The 24,411-nt window shown below is 35.2% G+C and overlaps 1 protein-coding gene across 3 annotated transcripts in view; it reads left to right on the top strand.

The window, feature by feature from the left end:
* The window catches only part of ADAMTS19 (ADAM metallopeptidase with thrombospondin type 1 motif 19), a 283,788-nt gene that overhangs the window by 197,804 nt on the left and 61,573 nt on the right, over positions 1-24,411 (top strand). For all 3 annotated transcript variants that reach the window (XM_050792704.1, XM_050792706.1, XM_050792705.1), the window contains 2 exons: positions 5,652-5,732; positions 20,284-20,441. In XM_050792704.1, the coding sequence (XP_050648661.1) occupies positions 5,652-5,732; positions 20,284-20,441 (239 nt within the window). The remainder of the gene's footprint in view (positions 1-5,651; positions 5,733-20,283; positions 20,442-24,411) is intronic.

Raw genomic sequence — 24,411 nt, 5'->3', positions numbered from 1 at the left:
CTAAATATGCTGTTTTCATCATTAATATGCTTATATTAAATATACCAACATTTTCCTAGTTTAAATTTCTTTTTGAAAAGAACAAGAATTCTGAGCCTAATACATGAATTAATTTTAATACAAAGAACAGGCCATTTATGTTTGAGTAATCAAGAAAACAGTTCATTCTAGATAAAACAGTCCTTCAGAAAAGAAGATTAGTCACAGTCTTCTAAAGTATGAATGTAAATTGTTTGCTAGGCCTAAACAGAATAAAAGATAAGTGAGCCTGAACATCTTAAAGCCCGGAAATGAGTAGGGCCTATGGTAAATTGCAGATCAAACTCGCAGTCTTCAAAGTGGTGAAAAAGGTGATAGGTCTCAAACATCAAAAATCTGCCAGCACTCATTTAGAAAAAATAAATAAACAAATACTTAGCTGAAACAGGCTCTCAGACTTTCAACTAGGAAATGTAATTATAATAAGCTTTTTCCACCTGATTGTGATGGCAGAAGTTTTTTTTTATAGTGCAGAAATTCAAAAAAAAAATTGAAAGACTAAAAAAATGTAAAGATATTAGAGTTTTAAAGAATATTCTTTCATATTTATTTAGTATGCCTGGAAACAGTTCACAGAATACAGATGCACACTTAGCACTGATGCCTTTATTTAATTGTAACACTTCATATTTCCATTAAGCATAGAAAACAGAAATACCATTAAAAATCAGTGACTCTTTTTATTCTGACTGTAGTTATGTGAATATATATTTTCCCAGATTTTTATTTCAAATCCCCTTTTTATTCCACTTTAATTTCTACTTTTGTTCACTGTAGGCAAGTTATATTAAAACTTACCTACCATGTTTATTTGGAAAACATCAGCAGTGCCTAATATCGTACAAATATTAAAGGTTAGTAAGGCCACTTTCTTCCTTACAACTCTGTTAATTTCACATTGCTCACAGGGAAGAAACCAGAATTCTTAGCTTGGACCTTAAGGTCTACATGTGTTGCCCCTGTCTGTCTCTCCAGTCTCCTGTCACACCAAGGTCCTCTTCCTTCTCTGAGTCCTTACAGGTGCTTACACTGACCATGCCCCTACTGCCACCCACCAGCCTCTGCCACACACACCCACATCTGGCATTTCCAAATGTGTATCGATCAGCTTTCTCTTGGCTTTGATGGATGAATTCCTAGATATCACGTAGTTCTCAGTTCAAATATCATTTATTTAATGAAGTGATCCCAGAAGTGATACCTCCTATGGCTAGTGACTATTTTAGTGATGTTTACCATGTTTGTATCCATATCGTTTAGCTCTAGTCACATTTATAATTTTATGTTCACTTGTCTTTCCTATGCCATTAGGCCTTAAGCTCGATGAGAAAAAAAATATGCTATTTTTGTTTAACACCATATTTGTAATTATCAGCATAGTATGTGATCCATTAATATTTGCTAGTTTAATAATGAAATGCTAAATTTGTATAACATTCTATTTTAAAAATTCTGCAGGAGTTATTAATTCTATCACAGGCACCATCTACTTGTGACTTCAGGAATGTTGTATTTATTTCTCTTGAGACGATTTTATCCCTATAGCTATGTACTTCCTAGAATTTTTTAAAGGCCATGCAGCCCTCTTTGTCCAGTTTGGCCACGCACGTTGAATATATTGTATGAGTAACACATGTGCAGACACACATGGGTGTTTTCAGTCCCTGTGCTCTACTTAGAGTTTGCTAAATCATTTTTGTTGGAGCTGGAAAATAAATTCAAGAAGCGTTTTTTTGTTTTGTTTTTGTTTTTGTTTTTTTTTTCTTAGTACTTTATCATGTCTTCCATTGTAATTTGCCTAGCTAAGTGATACATTTTTAGAGGAATGAAAGGCAAATTACGTATTGGCCAGTTGTTGAACTGCATAGTTATCAGTATATACTAAGAAGAAAATGGGCATAAAATGTCTTATTCTTTGTATAAGAAAATGAAGTACAAGGAGGACATGCTGTAAGAGCTTTTGTGTGTGTAGTTGTTTGCCACAGCAGTGGGAGAGTCCTAGTGTTAACTTTTTTTTTTTTATTTTAGGAAATAGTTGCAGTGAATTATAGCAGGCAGTGAATTATAGCAGGAAGTGAACAGGAGAAACAGACAGACCTGAGTTCAAAGCTTGGGTCAACTAATTACTGACAATGCAGTGTTGGAAAGTGTGTTTTTTCCTCTATCTTTATTTTCTCATCATATTAAATTAGAAGTGTAATATCCACCTTGGAGGCTATAATTATGCTTAAAATTAATAATTTATGTAAAGTAACTATAATAATGATTAGCACATACAGTTTTTCAAAATATGGCATTTGTTACTTCACTGTTACCGTGAAGATGAAGAATGATATCAACATTTTAAGATGGCTGATTAAAAATGGGATCTCTGGTTATAAAATAGGATGTTATTGTGTGTAAAGTGCACAAGAGGATCAAATTTACAATATTGACTTCACTGGCTTCATGATCCAACTTCTAAGCTTCTAAGTCAGTACACTGTTAATTGTGCCAAATGGCATATTTACTGAAAGTATTTAACTCCCAGTCATTGGCTTTCCCTCTTCATATGTGTTTGATTAATATTTTTCTACCTCTCTTCTTAAATCAGTCTAGCCTTTCCTTTAAGTCATCCCAACTCAATAAAAGAGAATCACTGTAAATATAGCTATAAACTTAGATATACCTATAGCTCTAATGTATAACATACCTCAGAGAGTACCATTAAACTCAAACAAGAATTTGCACATACTAGCTCTACTTTGTTATATCTACTCTTCTTTTTTAATATTCTGAAGTTCAACATCTGCTCCCAACACTTTGCTGAATTCATTTGCTTGGAGATTAACAGTTATCTCTTGACTGGAACACTCAGAAGACTCTCTTTGGCCACCTTTCTCTTTGATGCCTCATGTTTGACATACAGCTTTTGACAGTTCACCAGCAATTCTTCTTGAGATATTCTCATCCATAGGGTCCCACTTCCCAAAACAGACCAGATGTCCTCCTTCTCCTTCTCCTTCTCCTTCTTCTTCTTTCTTTTTTATTTTTATTTTTGAGACAGAGTCTCACTCTGTCACCGAGGCTGGAGTACAGTGGCACAATCTCAGCTCACTGCAACTTCTGCCTCCCAGGTTCAAGTGGTTCTTCTGCCTCAGCCTCCTGAGTTGCTGGGATTACAGGCGTGTGCCACCACACCCAGCTAATTTTTTGTATTTTTAGTAGAGACGGGGTTTCACCGTGTTAGCCAGGATGGTCTTGATCTCCTGACCTTGTGATCTGCCTGCCTCGGCCTCCCAAAGTGCTGGGATTACAGGCGTGACCCACTGCGCCTGGTCCCATTCCTCTATCTTTTTTCCCGATTTATTTTTATCACTTTGTTAAAAACTATGACTGTCACCAAAGTTGAGTCCTTGATTTCTCTTCTTGATTTTCTCCACTTATTTCCATGCCTTAACTTGGTGATTCTGTAAGGATATCTCGCAAAGCTACGTCAGTAGCATGACCTTTCTCTAGATTCCAGATGTTACAGGGTTCTTACTGGATGGTTTTACTAGTGTGTTGTACCATTTTGTTAGATACAAATTGCAAAACCAAATTTATTCAGTTATTACCAAAACTAGATGATTTCTCTCTTAACTTCCATGTTCCTGTAAATGATGCCCCATTCTCACATAGCTAATAATAAAGCATTGTGTTCAATATTTATTATGCCCACTTTCTTTTGGTTACTAAGTTCAGAAAATTTTTTCTACAGAGTATCTTCTGGATTTTCTCCCTTAGCCTCCACTACTCCTGGATTTTACCATTAGTGTCCTGACACTGTCACCCACAACTATATCCCTGTTCATCTTGGATATCACTGTTAGACAAAGCCTCTCGAAGCCAGGATCCAATTACCAAGATCCTTGCTATAGAATGTTCGATAGTTTCAAATTGATAAATTCATTCTCCTGGGCATGCATTTAAACTCTCTTTAATAAAGCCACTCTCTTACATCTCATTCCATCAGAATTATTTCATTCAAGTACCAGTAACCACACCACATATCCCTTACTCTTCCTTATACACAGTGAACTCATCCTTTTTCTGTATGTATCTGAAGCCTACCCATTCTCCAAAGGCAGTTCATCTATTTACTTTTTTGTGAAGCTTTCCTTTATAAGTTGTTCTCTCTTCTGAATCATAGTGATTCTGTCTGATGACATTGTTTCCCAAGTATGAGTAATGTTTAACAGGGAAAAAAAAATCCTACCTCTGTGAATAAAAATAGCAGTGAAGCCTTGAAGGTAGTAGCTTAAACAACTCTGGTTTATAATCTTCAGCAGAGAACTAACCATATCATTTTGCATATTACCTTTTTAACATGATATTTGCCATTGTATTCAACTCATTTATATAAGGTAGTTATGCCTGTCTTTCCAATTCAATTATAAGCTCACTGAAGGCAGAAGTCACATACCTGACTTCTATGTGCAAATAGCCATTATGCATTTGTTTCCATTTTAATTGCTGCGTATTTTGTTCATGTGAAAAAGTGACAGTGCTTTTATGTTTAGTGTTACTGAGAATGGCTTAGTGTTGCTGAAATGTGCAATTCAATAGTTAAACAAACTGTTCTTGAATGGAAATTACTATTCTAAAAGCACATGGCACTACTTCCAGCCACTGCCACCAGGTGGGGTATATGCTACCTTTTGGTATATGCCAAATATCTAAATATTCTCAGGAAGATGAATAATTAATAAATAGGAGACAACTCTGGAATTAGGTCTTGTGCCTTTTTTAAAGCTTAGAAGGTAGACTTTTATAAGATACATGGATCTGCACAGAACTACTAAGAACAATATTTTAATATAATTGGAAAATAACTATTCAAGCAAAAGTAGGCATCTGTTCTCACTATTCTGCACTAAGTGAAACTTGAGTCTGTATTTTTCTACACATTTTCTCTTATCTCACTTTACCTTATCATCTTATTTCTCTTCAAGCATTATATCCCTAACATCTGCTGAAAAATGTTTCCTGAGAAGCACCTAATTTTGCCTTGGGTCTAGCTGTCTGACATCTTCAGAGATGACCCTAGACTGCTTGGTGTGACCTAACACTTTCTGTCTCCGGCATCAGTTTCAAAACCCTTTGTTAATATCCTCCAGAAAATGCTTGGTCTCTCTTGTCCTATACTTCAGTACTCCAGGGATTTAGTCCAGGCCTGCTATATTTTCTCCAGCTATATATTCTTTTTCCCCACACTTTCTAACCTAAAGAAGTTCCCACAACAAAATCTGAGGTTTTCTGTTCTATTTCACGATCCACTGTGTTTCTAACCAGGCTGTTCCACTGGGTTTTTTTCTTTCCTTACAATTCATAAGGTATCAATGAGCTTTTTTTGTTGTTTTACATAAAATAAAAGTGCCTGTTTGTCCTCCATAGTGCTGTAGGCTCAACATCTTTCCAAGAAACTTCACTGGAAATCATGACAGCTTTTATATATAAAAATTTTTCTTTACGTAAGTAGTGAAATATCATAGCAATAACCAAAACCAAAAGGAAAACAAAAGGCAAGTCAATCAAGAAAAGAGATTTTGAAGGAACTCAAGATTTATTTCATGTTTTATTGACCCTTACAGGTTATGTAGAAGTGCTGGTGATACCTGCTGGAGCAAGAAGGATCAAAGTTGTGGAGGAAAAGCCGGCACATAGCTATTTAGGTAACCTGTGTTACAGACACAGAGAAGATCCAAGTACGAGCCCAACTCCCTGCCCTGAGAGTTCTATGATGAGGAGGAAGTCAATCTGTTTCTAGTTTTATGTTTGAACTTCCCAGGAACTATCTTTTGTCATATTAAGTAGGAATATTTTTCCTTCTCTCCCAAGGACTTCCCAGGAGCAAAAGCAATCTGGTTGTCTGTATGTTTTTGAGGGGTAAAAATTGCTTCCACATGTTAGTCCAAGATAAAAAAACAAAACAAAACAAAACAAAAACCTCATTGAATGATTTGGGTATGATTTATATTCATATATATTCCGTAACTATATTTATTTCACATATATACATACATTCACACACACATATACATATTAGTTGCATTTATAAATGAATTTATGTGTATATATATATAATGATCATTTTATCAGGAAATCTTGTGGCATTTTTGAAGTAATGTTCTACATACTAAAGGACTTGATTTTTTAATGGAAAAGGGTTCTCTCTCTTGCCTCATTTTAGGAAAACTCACCTATGAAGAAAATATTTTTAAAATTTTTAACTATTATGAAAAGTACTGTATCAGTTATTTTAATCGTTTAATTAGGTCATTTCATGATTTTTAAATATATGAAAAAAGTTGTCAAAATATACATGCTCATATGTTAAAAAAAAAAAGTTTCAATCTAAATCTTGTGAAATGAGGTTTTATCTGGCATCCAGAGATAGAGGGACCTAATATGATGATGTCAGGCAGAAGACTAAATAATTTTCCAGAATTGTAACACTGTGTTTGTATTATCTTTACACACACACAAAAAGCTCTCAAGCCTATTTTTTGTAACAAAAATAATGTCCTCCCTATTTTTTCTTAAATGAGCAATAATGTCCCAATGAGGAATCCTTTGTACATAAAAACAACTCAGCTTACGTGATTGTTTCTACTCTGCAATATCAAAAATACACAATCTACACTCAGATTGAATTTTTTTCAATAGAAGTTGAATTCTAGGAGTAGAAAAATTTGAGGAAAGGGGACAGTAAAAGGAATTCTTTATCATGTGACACACTCATTACCAATTATTACCATTTGTTCCCAATATATGCATTGGTATTTAATCTATTTTACCTACTGTGGTACAAATAGATCATACAGGATTTTCAAATACAGATTAAAAGTCCTGATACCCAGTTTTTAGAGACACTGGCCATAATCTAGACGATTTCAATACATTCATTCAATAACAGACAAGTGGTTATTACACTTGCATGTATGTTTTCTTTTTTCCAAGCTATAAAGGAATATATAGATATGTCATATGGAATTTTGTCAATTATACAAAATTCTAAATTATAGTATGGGTTATAGTAACCTGACACATGTGACTGAATAAGCCAGGCAATATTATAAAGGTGACATCTTCACGCTGTCTCCAATTTCTTACCTCCCAGTCTCTTTAACCAATCCAGTCCTGTTTCCTGTCTCCCTCTACAGTAAATGCCTTTTTTAAGGTCAGCAAATACCCTCTATGTTGACAAATCTAATGTTACTTGACCTGTAAACAGCATTTAAAACTGCTGACCTCTCCTCATTTCATTAAACACTTATAGGACCACTGGATGCCCCTTACTGGTCTCTTTTGTGAGGTCTTCAGCCTCTTTATGTTTCCAAATGTTCCCATACTATAGGGTTCAGGCCTAGGTCCTGATCTTTTCTCTGCTATATTTTCTCCCTAGGGAATTACATCTAGCTCTATTGTTTTACATGTTTATTTTATCAAAAGTTTCATAGGTACCTCAGACATTATAAGTCTGATATAGTTTGGATGTTGTCTCTTCTAAATCTCATGCTAAATTCTGATCCTCAATATTGGAGGTGGGGCCTGGTGGGAGGTGATTGGATCATGGGGACGGATTTCTCACAAGTGGTTTAACACGATCCTCTTGGTGCTGTCCTCATGACAGTGAGTTCACATGAGATCTGATTACTTAAAAGTATGTGACACGCACCCCCCACCCTCCTGCCCCTTGCTCCCTCTCTCCCCATATGAGATGCCTGCTCAAGCTGCACTTTCTGCCATGACTGTAAGCTTCCTGAGATGTTCATCAGAAGACAAGCAGATGGCAGCACCACACTTCCTGTACAGCCCACAGAACTGAGAACCAATTAAATCTATTTTCTTTATATACTACCCAGTCCCAGGTGTTTCATGATAGCAGTACAAGAACAACCTAACAGAAAGTCCCAAATCAAAAGTCCAAATAAAAAATTTGATTTCCACTCCATGCTAAAACCTCTTCTTCCTTTGGTGTTCTCCACTGCAGTGAATGTCACTGCATTAGTGTCCTATGCCTACTATAACAATTACTGCAAATTTGGCTACTTAAAACAACAAAAATGTATTCCCTCATAGTTCTGCAGGCCAGAAGTCAAAAATCAGTTTCACTGGACCAAAAGTCAGTGTTTGCAGTGTTACACTATCTCTGGAGACTCTAGGAGAACATCTATTCCCTGTATTTTCCAACTCTGGTGGCTGCCAGCATTCCTTCGCTTGTGGCCTTGTCACTCCATTGTCTGCCTGCATGGTCTCATTGCCTTCTCCTTTCCTTCTGGGTTCAAATTTTCCTCTTCTTCTCTCTTATAAGGATACATGTGATTGTACTTAAGGCCTACCCGGATAATTCAGGATAATATCCCATCTCAAGATCTTCAACTTAATATCTGTAATTTTTTAAAATGTGCCACAGAAGGCAATTATCTTAATTTGTGCTGCTATAAAAATGCCATGGATTAGGTAGCTTATAAACAACAGAAATGTATTGCTGATAGTTCTGGAGGCCAGGAAGTCCAAGATCAAGGCACTAATAGAGTTGGTGCCCTTTAAGGGCTCATTTCCTGATTTATAGATGGCATCTTCTCGCTGTGTCCTCACATGGTGGAAGGGGCTAGCTAGCTCTCTGGGATAAGGACACTAATCCCAATTATAAGGGCAGAGCTCTTATGACCTAGTCACTTCTGAGAAGATTCCACCTTCTAATGCTTCTAATTCTAACTTGGGGTTAGTATTTCAACATATAAATTTTAGGAGGGGGACACAAATATTCAGACCATAGCAGTAGCATTCATAGGTTCCAAGGATTAGGATATGGGTATCTTTTCCCCCCTCAATAAAATTTTTTATTGTAAAATATATATCACATAAAATTTACCGTCACAGCTATTTTTAAGTGTCAGGTTCAGTGAATTCAGTGGCATTAAGTACATTCACATTTCAATGAAATCTTTTGAAGGAATACAAAAACCCATTTTAAAATTCATATGAAATTTTACATACAGAAGTGACCCTGAATAGTCAAACCAATCCTGAAAAAGAACAAAGCTGGAAGATGCAAACTTTCTGATAGTAAAACTTTCTACAAAGCTACGGCAATTAAAACAGTATGATCCTGGCATAAAGACAGACATCTAAACCAATGGAAAAGAATAGGAAGTTCAGGAATATATATATATATTCAAATGATTTTCAACAAGGGTACCAAGACCATTCAACTGAGAAAGGACAGTCATTTTTTTCCAGTGGTGCTGGGAAATCTAGATATCCACATGTAGAAAAATGAAGTTGGACCTTTACCTAAAACCATATAAAAAGGCTGTTTTGTCCAGGGCTTTTGATTTTTGATTACTGATTTAATCTCCTTGCTAATTATAGTTCTATTTATGATTTCTCTTTCTTCGTGATTCACTTTTGGTAGGTTTTGTTTTGGGAAATGTGCACATTTCATCTAGGTTATCTAATTTATGGTCATACAGTTGTTTATAGTACTCTCATAATCCTTTTTATTTCCATAGCATTGATTATAACATCCCCACTTTCATTTCTAATTTTAGTAATTTGAGTCTTGTCTTTTCTTTTGTTCCCTTAGTCAGTCTAGCTAAAGACTTGTTAATTTTGTTGATTTTTTCAAAGAACTATCTTTTAGTTTTGTTGATTTTTCTCTATTGTTTTCTATTCTACGTTTCACTTATCTTTAATCTTATTTGCTTTCTTCTACTAGTTTGGGATTCAGTTTGTTGTTTTTCCAGTTTCTTACATGGTTAAGTTTTGTTGTTAATTTGAGATCTTTTTTCTTTTTTAATGTAAGGGTTTATAGGTATACATTTTCTCCCTAGAAAAACTTTTGCTGTGTCCCGTAAGGTTTGGCTTTGGCATGTTGAGTTTTCATTTGTCTCCAGATAATTTCTAATTCCTGATTAGATTTTTTTTTCATTGTTGCATTGGTTGTTAAATAGTATGTTGTTTAATTTCTACAAATCTGTGCATTTTCTGTTTCTGTTCTTGATTTCTAATCTCATCCCTTTGTGGTCAGAGAAGATATTTTGTATGATATTATATCTTTTAAGAACATAGATAGATATCGGGGGGGTTGTTATTCAGCTCATCATATTCATTAATTCCTATCCAGTAGTTCATGTCAAAACTGAGAGTCCTCCTTGATCCTTCACTTTCTTAACTGCTCTAGTGTGATGCATCAGGAAATCATTTCAGTTACTCAAAATTATTACTTTTTCTCCATGTACACTGACCTCTAACCAAGCTACTCTCTATTACATTGTCCTGCTTTATTTTCTGTATTACACTTATCCTTATCTGATTTTTTTATTTGTTCAAATTCCTCCTTTTCTAATGTCAATCTCCATTGTTAATTTTTGAAGGCATTTTGTTCTTTTGTCTACAATAGCTAAATCAAAGTCTGGCACACAGGAAATTACAGACTTTTTGAGTGAATTTGTTTAAGAAAAAGATGTTTCACACTTGGTTAGTATAGGCCAGTGCATTACATATATCCATAAATCCTCAGAATACCTCTATGAAGTAGGCATTATTAATTTCCCAATTTTTAAAATCTGGTAATAGAGTGACAGAAACTTTAAATTTCTTGCCCAAGATTATACATCTAAGAAGCTGTGAACCTAGATTTGAACCCGAGGTGTCTAGGGATAGCATCTGGGTTCTTAGGCACTGAACCATGCTGCCTCCTTTTTAGTTTTATTATTTTAAGTAATTGTCTTCCATGCAACACGTGTGATTTAAAAGTACATGTCATATTTAAACACATTTTCTTTAAACTTCTCCCATATAACCTCTTTTTCCCCTTTTAAACCAGGGTGATCAACTAATTGTATAGAATTAACTCAGAAGGGTATAAATCATGAAATGACTGTTTTCTTCTCTACTCGTTGTCTCCAATTGTACTAAATCCCATCATTTTTCTCTGTTAGTGACCTCTAAACATAAGTCTCCAATCACTCTTTGTTTTTAAAAGACCACTTAGTTTAAAAGTTGAATCACATATCTGTCTCAGTTAGTTACTGTAAATTCTCCTTGTGCTTAGCCTTAGGCCCAAGTGAGCAGGGTCTTTTACTTGTAGAAAGAAACACTATCTATGCCCCTAAACAGACTGAATGCTGCTTTGGAGATTAAATCAATGTTGGAAATACTAGTATGTTACCATGTTTATTCAAGAGCACATTTCCTTACTTGCTAACTCAGAAAAAATAATTCACCTCTGATGAATCAGAGGAAGAGTGCCTTGGAGCACACATTCTTGGAGGCAAAGAGACCGGTTGCATAAACCTAGCGAAAGAATAGAAATAGGAAACACCCAGTAGCTTCCAAAGACGTTGAAGAGGTTGAACTGATGAAACTTGCTGAAAAATAGATGTGTGTTGATAGAGGATAAAAATTCAAGGATGACTTCTAGGTTTCTGGCAAGTAATAGTAACACTTACTAATGTGGGACGCATGGATGAGGGGCAAATTTGGAGTAAAGAAGAAATGACACTGTGTTAAAATCACAGATTTCAGTCCTAGAGACTTGGCAAATCGATGCACTTCATAAATCACATTTCCTAAAGGCTCCTTTGGGCATAGGAAGGAAGTCATTGGAAATATTCATCTTGAAATAGCTTTAGCAAAAAGAAAAGAAAATAGAACCTTGGCAAACTGATCATTCTTAAACAAATTAACCTGTCTACGTCAAACTTATATTATTTTATAGAGATAATTAATCCCTTCCCAATATAATTATTGTTTTTCATCATTCCTTCTTCGAACTGTATTCTTAATGGCAATTATTATTTGCTTTTCTGAAGACTGTGGCATTATTGTCTTGTTAGTAATTTATCAAAAAGCCTAAACTGGAAAATATTTCAGATAGATCTATGTTGTATCTTTGCAAAATCATTGCAGCTCACGAGTCTTTAAAAAAGTGTCGAGAAGGTCATATGCATCTACTTACCTTCCATGCAGTTTTGTATGTAAAGCAGGATGGACAACTTCTCATTAAAAAATATTAAAATGAGCAAAATTCAAAAGAAAAAAAACTTTTTATAATGTACCTGTCATGTAGTCACTTTGGGCTGCTGTAACAAAGTGCCATGGACTTTGTGGCTTATAAACAACAGAAATTTATTTCTCACAGTTCTGGAGGCCAGAAGTGTGAGATCAAGGGTGCCAGCATGGTGGGCTTTTGGTGAGGGCCCTCCTTCTGAATTGCATACTGCTGACTTCTAGCTGTGTCTTCACATGGCAGAGAGAGAGAGGAAACAAGCTCTCTTGGGACTCTTATAAGAACACTAATCCCATTCATGAAGACTTCACTCTCATGACCTCATCTAATCCTAATTACCTCCCGAAGACTCCACCTCCTAATAAGATCACATTAGGGGGTAGGGTTTTAACATGAATTTAGGGGGAGGGCACCAATGTTTAATCCTTAACACCTCTGAACTGGAAAGAAATTAAAGAACCCTTAGATACCAAAAACAAAGTGAGAACAGGAAGCCAGAGAATTAGGCTGACTCTGAAGACCCACCTATACCTGATTCTGGTAAGCAGGTTTAGACTTTGAGAGCTACAGGGACTCTGTGGACAGAAAACAAAACCTAAGGCCTTTACAAAGTGTGAGCTCTAGTAGGAGAGCCCTGCATAAAGCAAGAACACCAGGTTACAACTTCACTGTGGTGGAGAGAGAGAAATTGCACCACAAAAGGTGGAAAAAAGAAACTGTATCTATATTAACTTTAGTACTAAGTGGAAGTAGAAAATCAATTTTCTTGAGAATTTATAAGGCAAATCAAATCCTCATATGGGTTTCCAGCACCAATTTACCTTAACTGTGAAGTTCAGGGTTCTCAAGACTTACATGGTTACTAAGTTGGTTGGCATGTGCAAGTACAAATCTACACACACACACACACACAAACATATACACACTATATATATACACACATATATGGTTATTCAGATATTCTTATATATATATTATATATATGGCTATTCAGATATTCTTTTTCTTTTTGTGTCAATTTTGGTAACTGATATCTTTAAGAAAGTAATTCCCTTACCTTGTCAAATTCATTGGTTTAAGCTTGTTTATAGTATTTCCTTATTATATTATAATACCTCTAAGAATAATGTTTTGTCACTTATCTCTAATGTTTTTAGTTTGTGTCTATTTTTCTTAGATAAGCTAATGTTTTATCAGTTATTTGATATTTTCCAATAACCAACTCTTGGTGTTAATGATTACCCCTATTATTAATTTACTTCTATTTAATTGACTTCTGCCCTTTATTAATTTCTTGCTTCTATTTACATTGGGTTTATATTTATTTTTTTCTACCATTTTAAGGTAGAAACTTAGATCATGAATTTTATTGCTTTCTTCTTTGCTAATGTGATAATTTAAAGCTATAGGATTCCCTCTAACCACTGCTTTAGTTGTATTCTACAATATAGTCTTAGTTCAAAAGATTTTCATATTAGCACCATGATTTCTACTTTGATTCATGAGTTACTTATAAATGGATTGTTTACTTTCTAAATATTTTTATTTTTTAAAATAGATATATTGTTATTGATTTTTAGTTTAAATCTGTTCTGGTAAGAGAATATATTCAGTATAATTTCAATTGAGACCTCTTTTATAACTTATGGCATCTATTGGCCAGTGACCCATTTATACTTGAAAAAATTTGTATTCTATTAATACAATTGCTGAGTATAATCTCTAAATATCAATTAGGTGTATTTGGTTCAGGTCTTCTATATTTTTACTGATACTCATCTTTTCTTCAGTTAAGGAAAGTATTGAAATTTTCAACTAAAATTATGGATTTTTCTGTCTCTTTTCAATTATGTCAGTTTTGCTTCATGCATTTTGATAATTTAGCATACGCTTAGGATTGTTAAGTCTACTTAACAAATGTTATGTCATTTTAAAATTTTAAATTTAATTAATTTTAATCTTAATGACCTTTAAAAACACATGCCATTTTTTAAATCTCAAAATATTTCTTGCCCTTGTCCATGGTATCCATTAATTATATGGCCATTGGCTAGGCACGGTAACTCACGCCTGTAATCCCAGCACTTTGGGAGGCCAAGGTGGGTGGATCACCTTAGGTCAGGAGTTCAAGACCAGCCTGACCAATGTGATGAAACCCCATCTCTACTAAAAATACAAAAATTAGCCAGGTGTGGTGGCATGTGCCTGTGATCTCAGCTACTTGGGAGGCTGAGACAGGAGAATCGCTTGAACCTGGGAGGTGTAGGTTGCAATGAGCTGAGATCACACCATTGAACTCCAGACTAGGCAACAAGAGCAAAATTCCATCTCAAAAAAAAAAAAATCATTAAATCCATTTTTTTATATTTAGTGTTGCATGCTACATCTTTTTTCATTCTTTTTATCTTAACCTTTTTTTTTTTTTTTTTTTTTGAGACAGAGTCTTGCTCTGTCACCCAGGCTGGAGTACAGTGGCACAATCTCGGCTCACTGCAAGCTCCGCCTCCCAGCTTCATGCCATTTTCCTGCCTCAGCCTCCCGAGTAGCTGAGACTACCGGCGCCTGCCACCACGCCCAGCTGATTTTTTGTATTTTTAGTAGAGACAGGGTTTCACCATGTTAGCCAGGATGGTCTCGATCTCCTGACCTCATGATCTGCCCGCCTCGGCCTCCCAAAGTGCTGGGATTACAGGCGTGATCCACCGTGCCCAGCTTGTTTTAACCTATGTATTTTTAAAGCTCATTGAATACTGTGAGATTTTTCATCTTCTTTAGCCTGACAATCTGTCTTTTAACCAATGTCCTTAGTCCACTTAAACATAATAGAATTTTGGCCATATTGAATTTGTTTTCTGTTTGTTCTATCTCTTCTTAATTCCTTTGTTCCTTTTTCTCTGGCTTCTGTTGGATTGAGTACACTTTTTACTATTCCAGTGTCTTCTTTACTTGCTTATTAGCTAGAATTCTTACTTTATATTTTTAATGCATTGTGTAGCATTTACAGTATGTATGTTTAACTTATTACAGCCTCCTTACAAATTATTTATACCATTTTATATATAATGTAAGCTCCTTAAAACAGTATACTCCTCTTTTTCTCTCCTTTTTGCTATTATGCATCTTACTTTCACATTTCCTATTATCAGTTTAATTCTACATATATTTTAAACACCAAAATACATTGTAATCATTTTGCCTCAGTTATACTAAAAATAATATAAATTTTTTATACATTTACCAGTATCAGCTTCCTTCCTTCCTTCCTTCTAGACACCTCTTTCCATCTTGAACCATTTTATTTCAGCCTGAAGACCATTCTTTAATTTTTTTTATGGAGTAAGTCTGCTGACATTTCTCAATTTTTGTTTGTCTGAATATGTATTTACTTTGCCTTCATCTCTGAAGGATATTTTCACTGGATATAGAATTCTCTATATATTTTTTTTTATTTTTTTTGCTTTGTTTTCTCTCTCTAAATGTGATATTTTATTGTCTTCTGGCTTGTGTTAGTTCTGATGGTATATCCAGTGAATTGTTAAATCTTTTACCCTGTTTTAATGTGCTTTTTTTATCTCTAGGCACTTTCAAGATTGTTATCCCTATTATTGGATTCCAGCAGTTTGATTATAATGTACATTGTATGGCTTTCTTTATGCTTAGTTGGCTTAGATTCCATTGCATTTTTTAGATTCATAGGTTTGTAGACTGTATCAAAGTTGGAAACAATTTTGAGCACAATGTCTTCAAATAATTTGTATGCCTCCGCCCACATTTCTGGAATTCTAGCTACACATATGTTACTCTACCAGGTATTTCCCATGGGACAGTTATGGTCTGTTCATTTTTTTAGCCTGTTTTATTTTTAGAATCCAGTTAGTTTCTATTATATTAGCTTTCCTTCAAGTTCACAGACGACTTTTGCAATATCTAAAATGTTTGTAAATCTGTTCAGGGAATTTATCATTACAGATATTACGTATATTTTCCTATTCTGTGACTTTATCATTACAGTTATATATATTGTTTTCTATTTCTATTTTATAAATTTATTCTGTGAAATTTGATTTATTTTTCATAGTTTCCATTATTCTTCAATATTACATATTTTTCTTTGAATTATTGTGCATACCGAACATACAATAGCTCTTCAAAAATCTTGGTCAGCCGGGCACAGTGATTCACACCTGTAATCCCAGCCCTTTGGGAGGGCGAGGCAGGCAGATCAGTTGAGGTCAGAAGTTCGAGACCAGCCTGGCCAACATGGCGATGCCCTGTCTCTACTAAAAATACAAACATTAGCCAGGCGTGTGGCAGGCACCAGTAATTCTAGCTACTTAGGAGGCTGAGGCAGGAGAATTGCTTGAACCCAGGAGGCAGAGGTTGCAGTGACCTGAGATGGCGCCACTGCACTCCAACCTGGGTGACAGAATGAGACTCCATCTCAGAAAAAAAAAAAAAAAAAAATCCTTGGTCTACAAATTCTGTCATCTCTATTATTTAGATCTCATTTTATTGGCTGATTTTTCCACTGATTATGAAGATTGCAATCCCTGACTTTTTCCCATACCTAATACTTTTTGGTTGGATGTTGGATATTATGAATGTGACATTGCTGAAAGACTGTATTTTGTTATTTACTATTGAGTATTGAGTTTCATTTTGCTGGACAGTTAACTTATTTGCAGATCAGCTTAACTTCTTGAGGTTTTTTAAAAGCTTTGTCAGTATGCATCTAAAGTAGCCTTTGCTCTAGGATTAGTTTAACTTTGTTTCTTATATGTAGCCTTCTTTTGTTCTCCACTAAAGACTGTGTGTTCAATAAAATCTTTTCAGCTGCTTTAGCCAATTTGAACTCTATTCTCTGTGTCCTCAACTCACTGAAGCCCTTGCCCTCATCATCTGTGCTCTGTGTGGGTTCTACCTCTCAGTCAGGGGGTCTGGTAAATATTTTCAAGCAGAAAGCCAAGCACTTTTAGAGATCAAATCATTTGGTCTTCTCTTAGGGATTACAGTTCTCTGTTGTTATTTACCCAGCATCTGAGAACAGCTGTTTCATACATTGTCTAATTTTCTAGTTATTTACAGTAGGAGAGCTAATACAGTTTTAGTTATTCAATCATGGTGAAGAGTATGATTTCTAAAAGCACATTTTTTAAATTAACGAATTAAAAACAAAAAACAAGAAACATACATACCTAAAGTATTGATTCTTTATGTGAGGCTGCTATTAAATGGTATGGATTTGAAGGTACATGTGTGTGCCATTTTCTGGAGAATGCTGAATTTCAAAAACACCAATTGAGTCTAAATATACTCTAGCGACCCCCAGGATTTTTAAAGGCATTTTAATTAGAGATTTTCCAGAAATATTTCTTTATATTGTGCCCTAAAAATGTACTGAAATACAGAAGAAAAAAATGGAATTGTACTGACCACAGTACATATCTAGGCCAAAAAGATTCCTCAAAATACTTAACAGACTTTAATGAAAATCAGGAAATAATTTACCTTTTAAGAAAAATCATGAATTATTTTATCAATTTAGCATTATCTAAATGAAAAAAATATAAAGTTCAATAGAAATAAAAATAGATCCTTTAAGAAAACTAGATTGGGCCCGGCACGGTGGCTCATTCCTGTAATTATGGCACTTTGGAAGGCTAAGGTGGGCAGATCACCCGAGGTCAAGAGTTCCAGACCAGCTTAGCCAACATGACGAAACCCTGTATCTACTAAAAATACAAAAATTAGCTGGGAGTGGTGGTGGGAGCGAGCCTGTAGTGCCAGGTACTCGGGGTGCTGGGTCAGGGAGAATTGCTTGAATCTGGGAGGCAGAAGTTGCAGTGAGCTAAGATCCGGCCACTGCACTCCAGCCTGGGTGACAGAGTGAGACTCCGTCTCAACAACGAAGTTAATTTCTGTTATTGCTCCTCAACTATGTTCTTTTGACAGTTTTTACCATTTCATTATTTGCCATCATAACCCATCTGTTTTCTCATCCTAGAACCCTAGCATCATACTTCACACTTCCATTTACCCAGGATAACCAATTCATTACCATGTTCTGTCCATTTTTCTCCTAAATAAATCTTGTTATTTTCATCCATTCCCTTAATCCAAGCCACCATTACTTTCAGTTCGGTTACTATGTTAGTGTTATATCTTATCTTCCCTGTGTAAATTTACCCTATACCAGCCCATTTTCCACAGAATATTTTTCAAAATATTTTAAAGTTTTACTTTCTTTTTTTTTTTTTCCCCAGACCATGTCTGGCTCTGTTGCCCAGGCTAGAGTACAGTGGCATGATCTCAGCTCACTGCAACCTCCGCCTCCTAGGTTCAAGCGACCCACCCACCTCAGCCTCCTGAGTCACTGAGACTGCAGGTGGACACCACCATACCTAGCTAATTTTTGTATATTTTGTAGAAATGGGGTTTCGCCATGTTGTCCAGACTGGTCTCGAACTTGTAAACTCAAGCCATCTGCCCACCTTGACCTCCCAAAGTGCTGGGATTATAGGTGTGAGCCATCACACTAGCCATTACATTTTTTTCTTAGGAAAACTCAAAATACTAACAAGGCCTCTCTGGTCTGGCTAGTCCTCATTTCTCAAGCCTCCTTCCTTCATAATCTGCTTCAGCATGTTTGACTTCATGCACATGGGTCTCCTGGTCCTGGTCAAGCTGTGGTGAGCTTTAAGTCCTTTCCATGTATGGCTCCCTTAGTCTAGAATGCCTTTTCTCTGCTTCCCTTATTTCCCTTTACTAACTTCCTCAGTAAATAACGTCCCTCAGAAGAGCCTCTCTCAACTCTGCCACGCAAGTATCACCATGTTGTTGTCAGTTGCCTACGTAACTTGTTTAATGTCTGGCTCTGCAGTTAGAGTGTAAGCTCCATGAGGACAGAGAACATATACATGTTGTTCACTTTGGGGGTTCCAGAACTTTGAATGTTGCCTGAGTTATAGTTGATGCTAGATAAGTAATTATTCAATCATGATTCTATATTATGTAAGAGAAACTTACTTTCAACGATGTGCTCAGAAATAAGCACTCTCAGTCACTATTATGGAAGTATAAATTGATGCAACCTCTATGAAAATCACTTTGAAACTGTTTTTCAAAATCTTTAAATGTTCAATTTATTTATTATCGTAATTCCAAATCTGGATATCTAAGGGAAACATTCAGATATACACATAATTAGTATGTAGCATATTTATTTAAACATTATTTACAAGATAAAACTTGGAAATTTTCAGATATCTAATACTTGGAGATTAGCCTAAATAATAACTAGCAGGATTTATTGGCTTAAGTTATAAAAATGTTTTCATATAATTTTGACATAGCCTTCAATGAATCCTCATGTACATGTCTTTAGGAAAGACAGTAAAGTTGTATGAAAGAGTTTAAAAGTTTAAACGCAAAATCATTTGAAGGAAAATATTTTAAAAATTTGATGTAAAATGGTAACCATGACATCTCATTTCTATGTCATTAATCTTATTTAGATTGTACACAGATTAGCTCAAAAAGAAAAAAAAAATTATGTAAACAGAATTATTCTGTAAAAATCCTATATAGATGATAGTTGTTTGTGGGTGAGAAATAACATTTATCTTCCATTCTTGTTCATAGCAAATCACAAACATGTTAAAAAGTCCTGGGTCTATTTTTAAATCCAACATATTATCATAGAAATGTTTTATAATGCATATAACCCTGCCATTTTAATCTGTTAATTAGTGTGCTGCTTAATGATCCTTCTTTAATCACATACTTTTCTGGATGGGCATAGGAGAGACAGAGCATGTATGAGATGTAAAGCCAGTATTCACAATGCTCATAGGATCACTGGATAGACTAAATAGATACACATAGCCTGAATATAGTAATGTGTTAAAGAATAAATGATTAAGGACCAAAATAAGGAGTATATACATCAAGGGTCCAAGGACATTAGGGAAGGTAAAGATAAATATGGCTATATAGTTACGGACAATTTCAGGACAGGAGAGCTTACAGCATCTGCCGTGATTGCAGACTTTTCCTAAAAAGAGCTGCCTTGAGTTTTACATCAGGGAATGTTGATCCATTTGTTTGTAAATAAATGGACTAGTTTCAACAAAATAGTTTATAGTGGATATTGATCAATGAGGCTGACATGTTAATACTCATTATATTTTTGAACCTCTTTATAGCTCTCCGAGATGCTGGCAAACAGTCTATCAATAGTGACTGGAAGATTGAACACTCTGGAGCCTTCAATTTAGCTGGAACTACTGTTCATTATGTAAGACGAGGCCTCTGGGAGAAGATCTCTGCCAAAGGTCCTACTACAGCACCTTTACATCTCCTGGTATGAGGGAATGAATTGATAACATGGCATAATCAACTTCTCAAGGAAAGGGACATTCCCAGTGCACTTCCTCTAATCTTTTTCAGATTTGAATTGTCACACAGACATTTAAAATTATTTAAAAAGTGGATTTTTTAGAGGTTTTGTAAAATGTGTTTTAATTAATGATATCTAAAACCAGCAATTATTACAGGAGGAGCAAGATGTTTTAGGGAATTTACAGATGCAAAGTACAGATGGATGACAGGGAATCCAAAGAAACCCCTTTTTCCTAAAAACATACATTTACTAACTGAAGAGGATGTCTATAAAGAAAGTACTATAATATTGCATGCAAATCACAGCGTTTTATATATATATGAATGGCCATTATCTGACTCTGCATAAAAACCTTAGGTAAAATGTCATTCTACCTGAGAGAAGGAATTTGATAAATATATCTAACAATGCTCCCAATCACCCTGTTATTAATGGATTTTTGTAAAGAATTATGAAAATTTGAATGTTTGGGATGACAAGCTTCATTACCATTAGTAAAAAACTGGATATAGGCCAGACGTGGTAGCTCACGCCTGTAATCCCAGCACTTCGGGAGTCTGAGGCAGGCGGATCACGAGGTCAGGAGTTTGAGATCAGCCAGATCAACATGCTGAAACGCTGTCTGTACTAAAAACAGAACAAAAAAAATAGACGGGCATGGTGGCACGTGCCTGTAATCCCAGCTACTCAGGAGGCTGAGGCAGGAGAATTGCTTGAACCCGCGAGGTGGAGGTTGTAGTGAGCAGAGATGGAGCCACTGCACTCCAGCCTGGGTGACAGAGGGAGACCCCGTCTCACAAAAACAAAACAAAACAAAACAAAAAACTGGATATAAGTAGTTTAGCATTTGAAGAGAAAGAATCAGGATGATGGAATTCTGTCCAGGCTGGTGGCAGGTTCATGGGCCCCTTTTGACCTTGATTATGGCAGTGTGTGCTAATGGCACATGAGCCAAATGACTGACTACACAGCTGGTGTGAGTTTTCTATCCTAATGGCAAAACAAAGTCTAAAATTCAGACACTTCAACACCTCCTTAAGTCCACACATAAAACAACTCTAAAACACTATCAATTGACTGTTTATTTGGAGCATGGTGTGCTGCATTATTTAATATCTCCACACGATTTAAGATGCATTTGTCTTCAATTGGAGACATGTGTGTTGCTAATCTAAGAGCCACAGGTTCACATCATATATTGGCCCATTTGCTTCTCCTGCTTTAGTGTGCCTGCAGATTACCTGGGATTCTTACTAAAATGCATAGTCTGATTAATTTGATTTGGGGCAGGATCTAAAATCTGTATTTTTCACCACCTTCCACGTGATACTGCTGCTACTGGTCCACAAACCACATTTTAAATTACAAGGTTCTATATAACTGCAATTAATATGCTTTACCAACAGAAATAAAGGGAGCAAAGTGAGTGATGTGTGTACCTTCTATTCCAAATCAGAATAATAATAATATCTATCATTCATTGAGGACTAAGAATTAGACATTATCCAAAAGTGCTTTACGTTCATTATGGCATTTAATCCCCCAAATCATCCTGTGTAATATATATTATTATTACTCTAGCTTACAGATTAAAAAGAATTAAATATGAGAAAAGTTAATCAGTGTGCTCAGTGTTCTCCAATAAGTTATTTAGCTGTAAAAAACTAGGTATTAATCACTCTTCTCTGCTATCTCACTGACATAGAGGTCCAAAGAACTTGGATCCAAAGCTTAGATCCAAGTTCTTTATACCAAACTGCCTTAAATCATAAATGTAAGTATACTTTGAATAATCATTTTGTACATCTCCTCACAGTCCCATTGGATCCTATTATTTAATTTCAGCTGCAAACCCTACTCTCTGCCTTATGCCATCTAGAGAGAGAATATAAAATGAAGAAACAAATGTTGTATGAACAATATCTGTTTCATTCCATTTGGTCACTTATAATAACAGTATCAACAGCAAACATATGTTTAATGATTGTATTGCATAAAATGCCATCGTGTTGCCTGCCTTTAATAAGGGTAACCTCCCCTGTTTTTATCTTATGGTGTAAGACGAAGGCTTCTTTACTAAGCTTCTAATTCAGAGTTTGAAAACACTATATGTGAAACCTTAGTGTTGGGTGGAGGGAGTTTCCTTGCTGCAGAATCCTTAATCTAACTGGTAATTACCAAGGTTTTTCCTGGAAGCATGAAGCATAATTAAAGTCAGTGAACTATGTCTAAAAGAAGGCATCTATGTGACCTGGATTTATTCAGTAATCCAAGGGAAACCACTTCTAAGATATTTTTTCTTTAATGACTATTACAGATTGAAGGACTGTACTGAATTTTGAAAGGCAATCCCTTCTGCTGCCATGCTTCAACATGTGCCCCTCAACTGTAACGTGGTCACACTTTCCTTTTTGCAAAGAATACTGCCAAATTCAAATGGTTTAAGAAAAAGCTAATGGTTTTGTAGCCAATGTCTCTGTTTTAAATGGCATTAGATATTCAAGGACAATCTAAAGTTCTATCAATGAAAAGATAGTTTATTAGGAAAAATAGACACATTTTTATGTGATTAAATAAGTTGACAAATAGCTGGTATTTACATGTTCATTCCATCCATTTAAAAACTATGTATTAATAATAGTCTGGGGATAGTCATAAACAAGATATGTCATTTTTTAAAAACTCATTTAAACTCTCTGTCTTTATAAACTCATTAGGCTGAAAGTCGCTTATCATCGGCAATATCAAATGACATATTTAAGCCAAAATAAGTACAATGATATACTTAGAACTAGTACACTGTATATGTTATGCATTTGTGAACTGAAAATTACTGTTTTTATAGATGCAGTTATTTATAAAGTTGACACACTAGTCTCCCAATCCACACATCAAAATACATCTTAGGCATTCTGTTGATGTACTGAACAAAACTCTGAGGAAAAGAAGGAAAGGAAATATAATAAAAATCTTCAGATACTTAAACCTAGGCCCATTTCAATTTTCTTATGGAGTGTCAACTCTGCATTACCTATCATTACAACTACCTTGATGCCAGTAAAATATTAAATAAAGTTCCTTAATAATTTATCATAATTTTAAAATTTGGGTACATGTTTTTTAATGTATCATATTATATTATACAGATTGTTTCCAAAGTCCTCAGATCCATAGAAGTGATATATTCCATGGAATTCCTTGACATATTTTCTAAAAATGGATGCATAAAGAAATACATATATATACTCATTAAATCTTTCATTAAAATATGTGTGTATGTGGGGGAGGGGTGGGTGTATTTATGTACAAGTGGCCACACTATCCAGTTCTGAGCCTTGGCACTGGGAATGAGTAGAGAACAAAACAGACATGGTCCCTGAATATAGTGCAGTCCAATGTATAGCCCAATGTTCAGTCATTTTCATGTATTTTTATGGTTTATTGAACTGTTTATATATATGTACATAAGTGTACAATTATTAAGTTAATATTAAAAGTTCATGTAACATAAATTTAACTTCAAAGAAAACAATATATACTACAAGTAGAAAATCAATAACCTTGCTAAAATTAAAGGTTAACTGTAAGCATACATGGAATCAAATTCTTGTCCTCCGGTTTGCTTAGAAATTCTCTGCCTTTATGAAGTTCAGTGATCTCGGAAGTCATCTATCCTCTTCCTCTTTTGACTCAGCGACTTCCTGTCCATCTTTACTTTGCTCTACATTTGGTATTAGATTTTGGGTCACACCTTGATATTTGATAGGACACATACTCCTGCCGCCACTTTTGCCCACCCCCAACTAAAGTCATCTTATACATGTACTATGCTTTGGGAAACTGTCTAGTCCATCAGATTGAAAGAAAATGATCTAGTATTTCTGACCTCACTCAAGTGAACTTTTCTTCAAGATGTTTTTAGCATGGAGGT

The sequence above is a fragment of the Macaca thibetana genome, chromosome 6, assembly GCF_024542745.1.
Source record: "Macaca thibetana thibetana isolate TM-01 chromosome 6, ASM2454274v1, whole genome shotgun sequence".
NCBI classification, from domain to species: Eukaryota; Metazoa; Chordata; class Mammalia; order Primates; family Cercopithecidae; genus Macaca; species Macaca thibetana.
The sequence above is the reverse complement of the archived record's forward strand: the minus strand, read 5'-3'. Positions and strand labels throughout refer to the sequence as shown.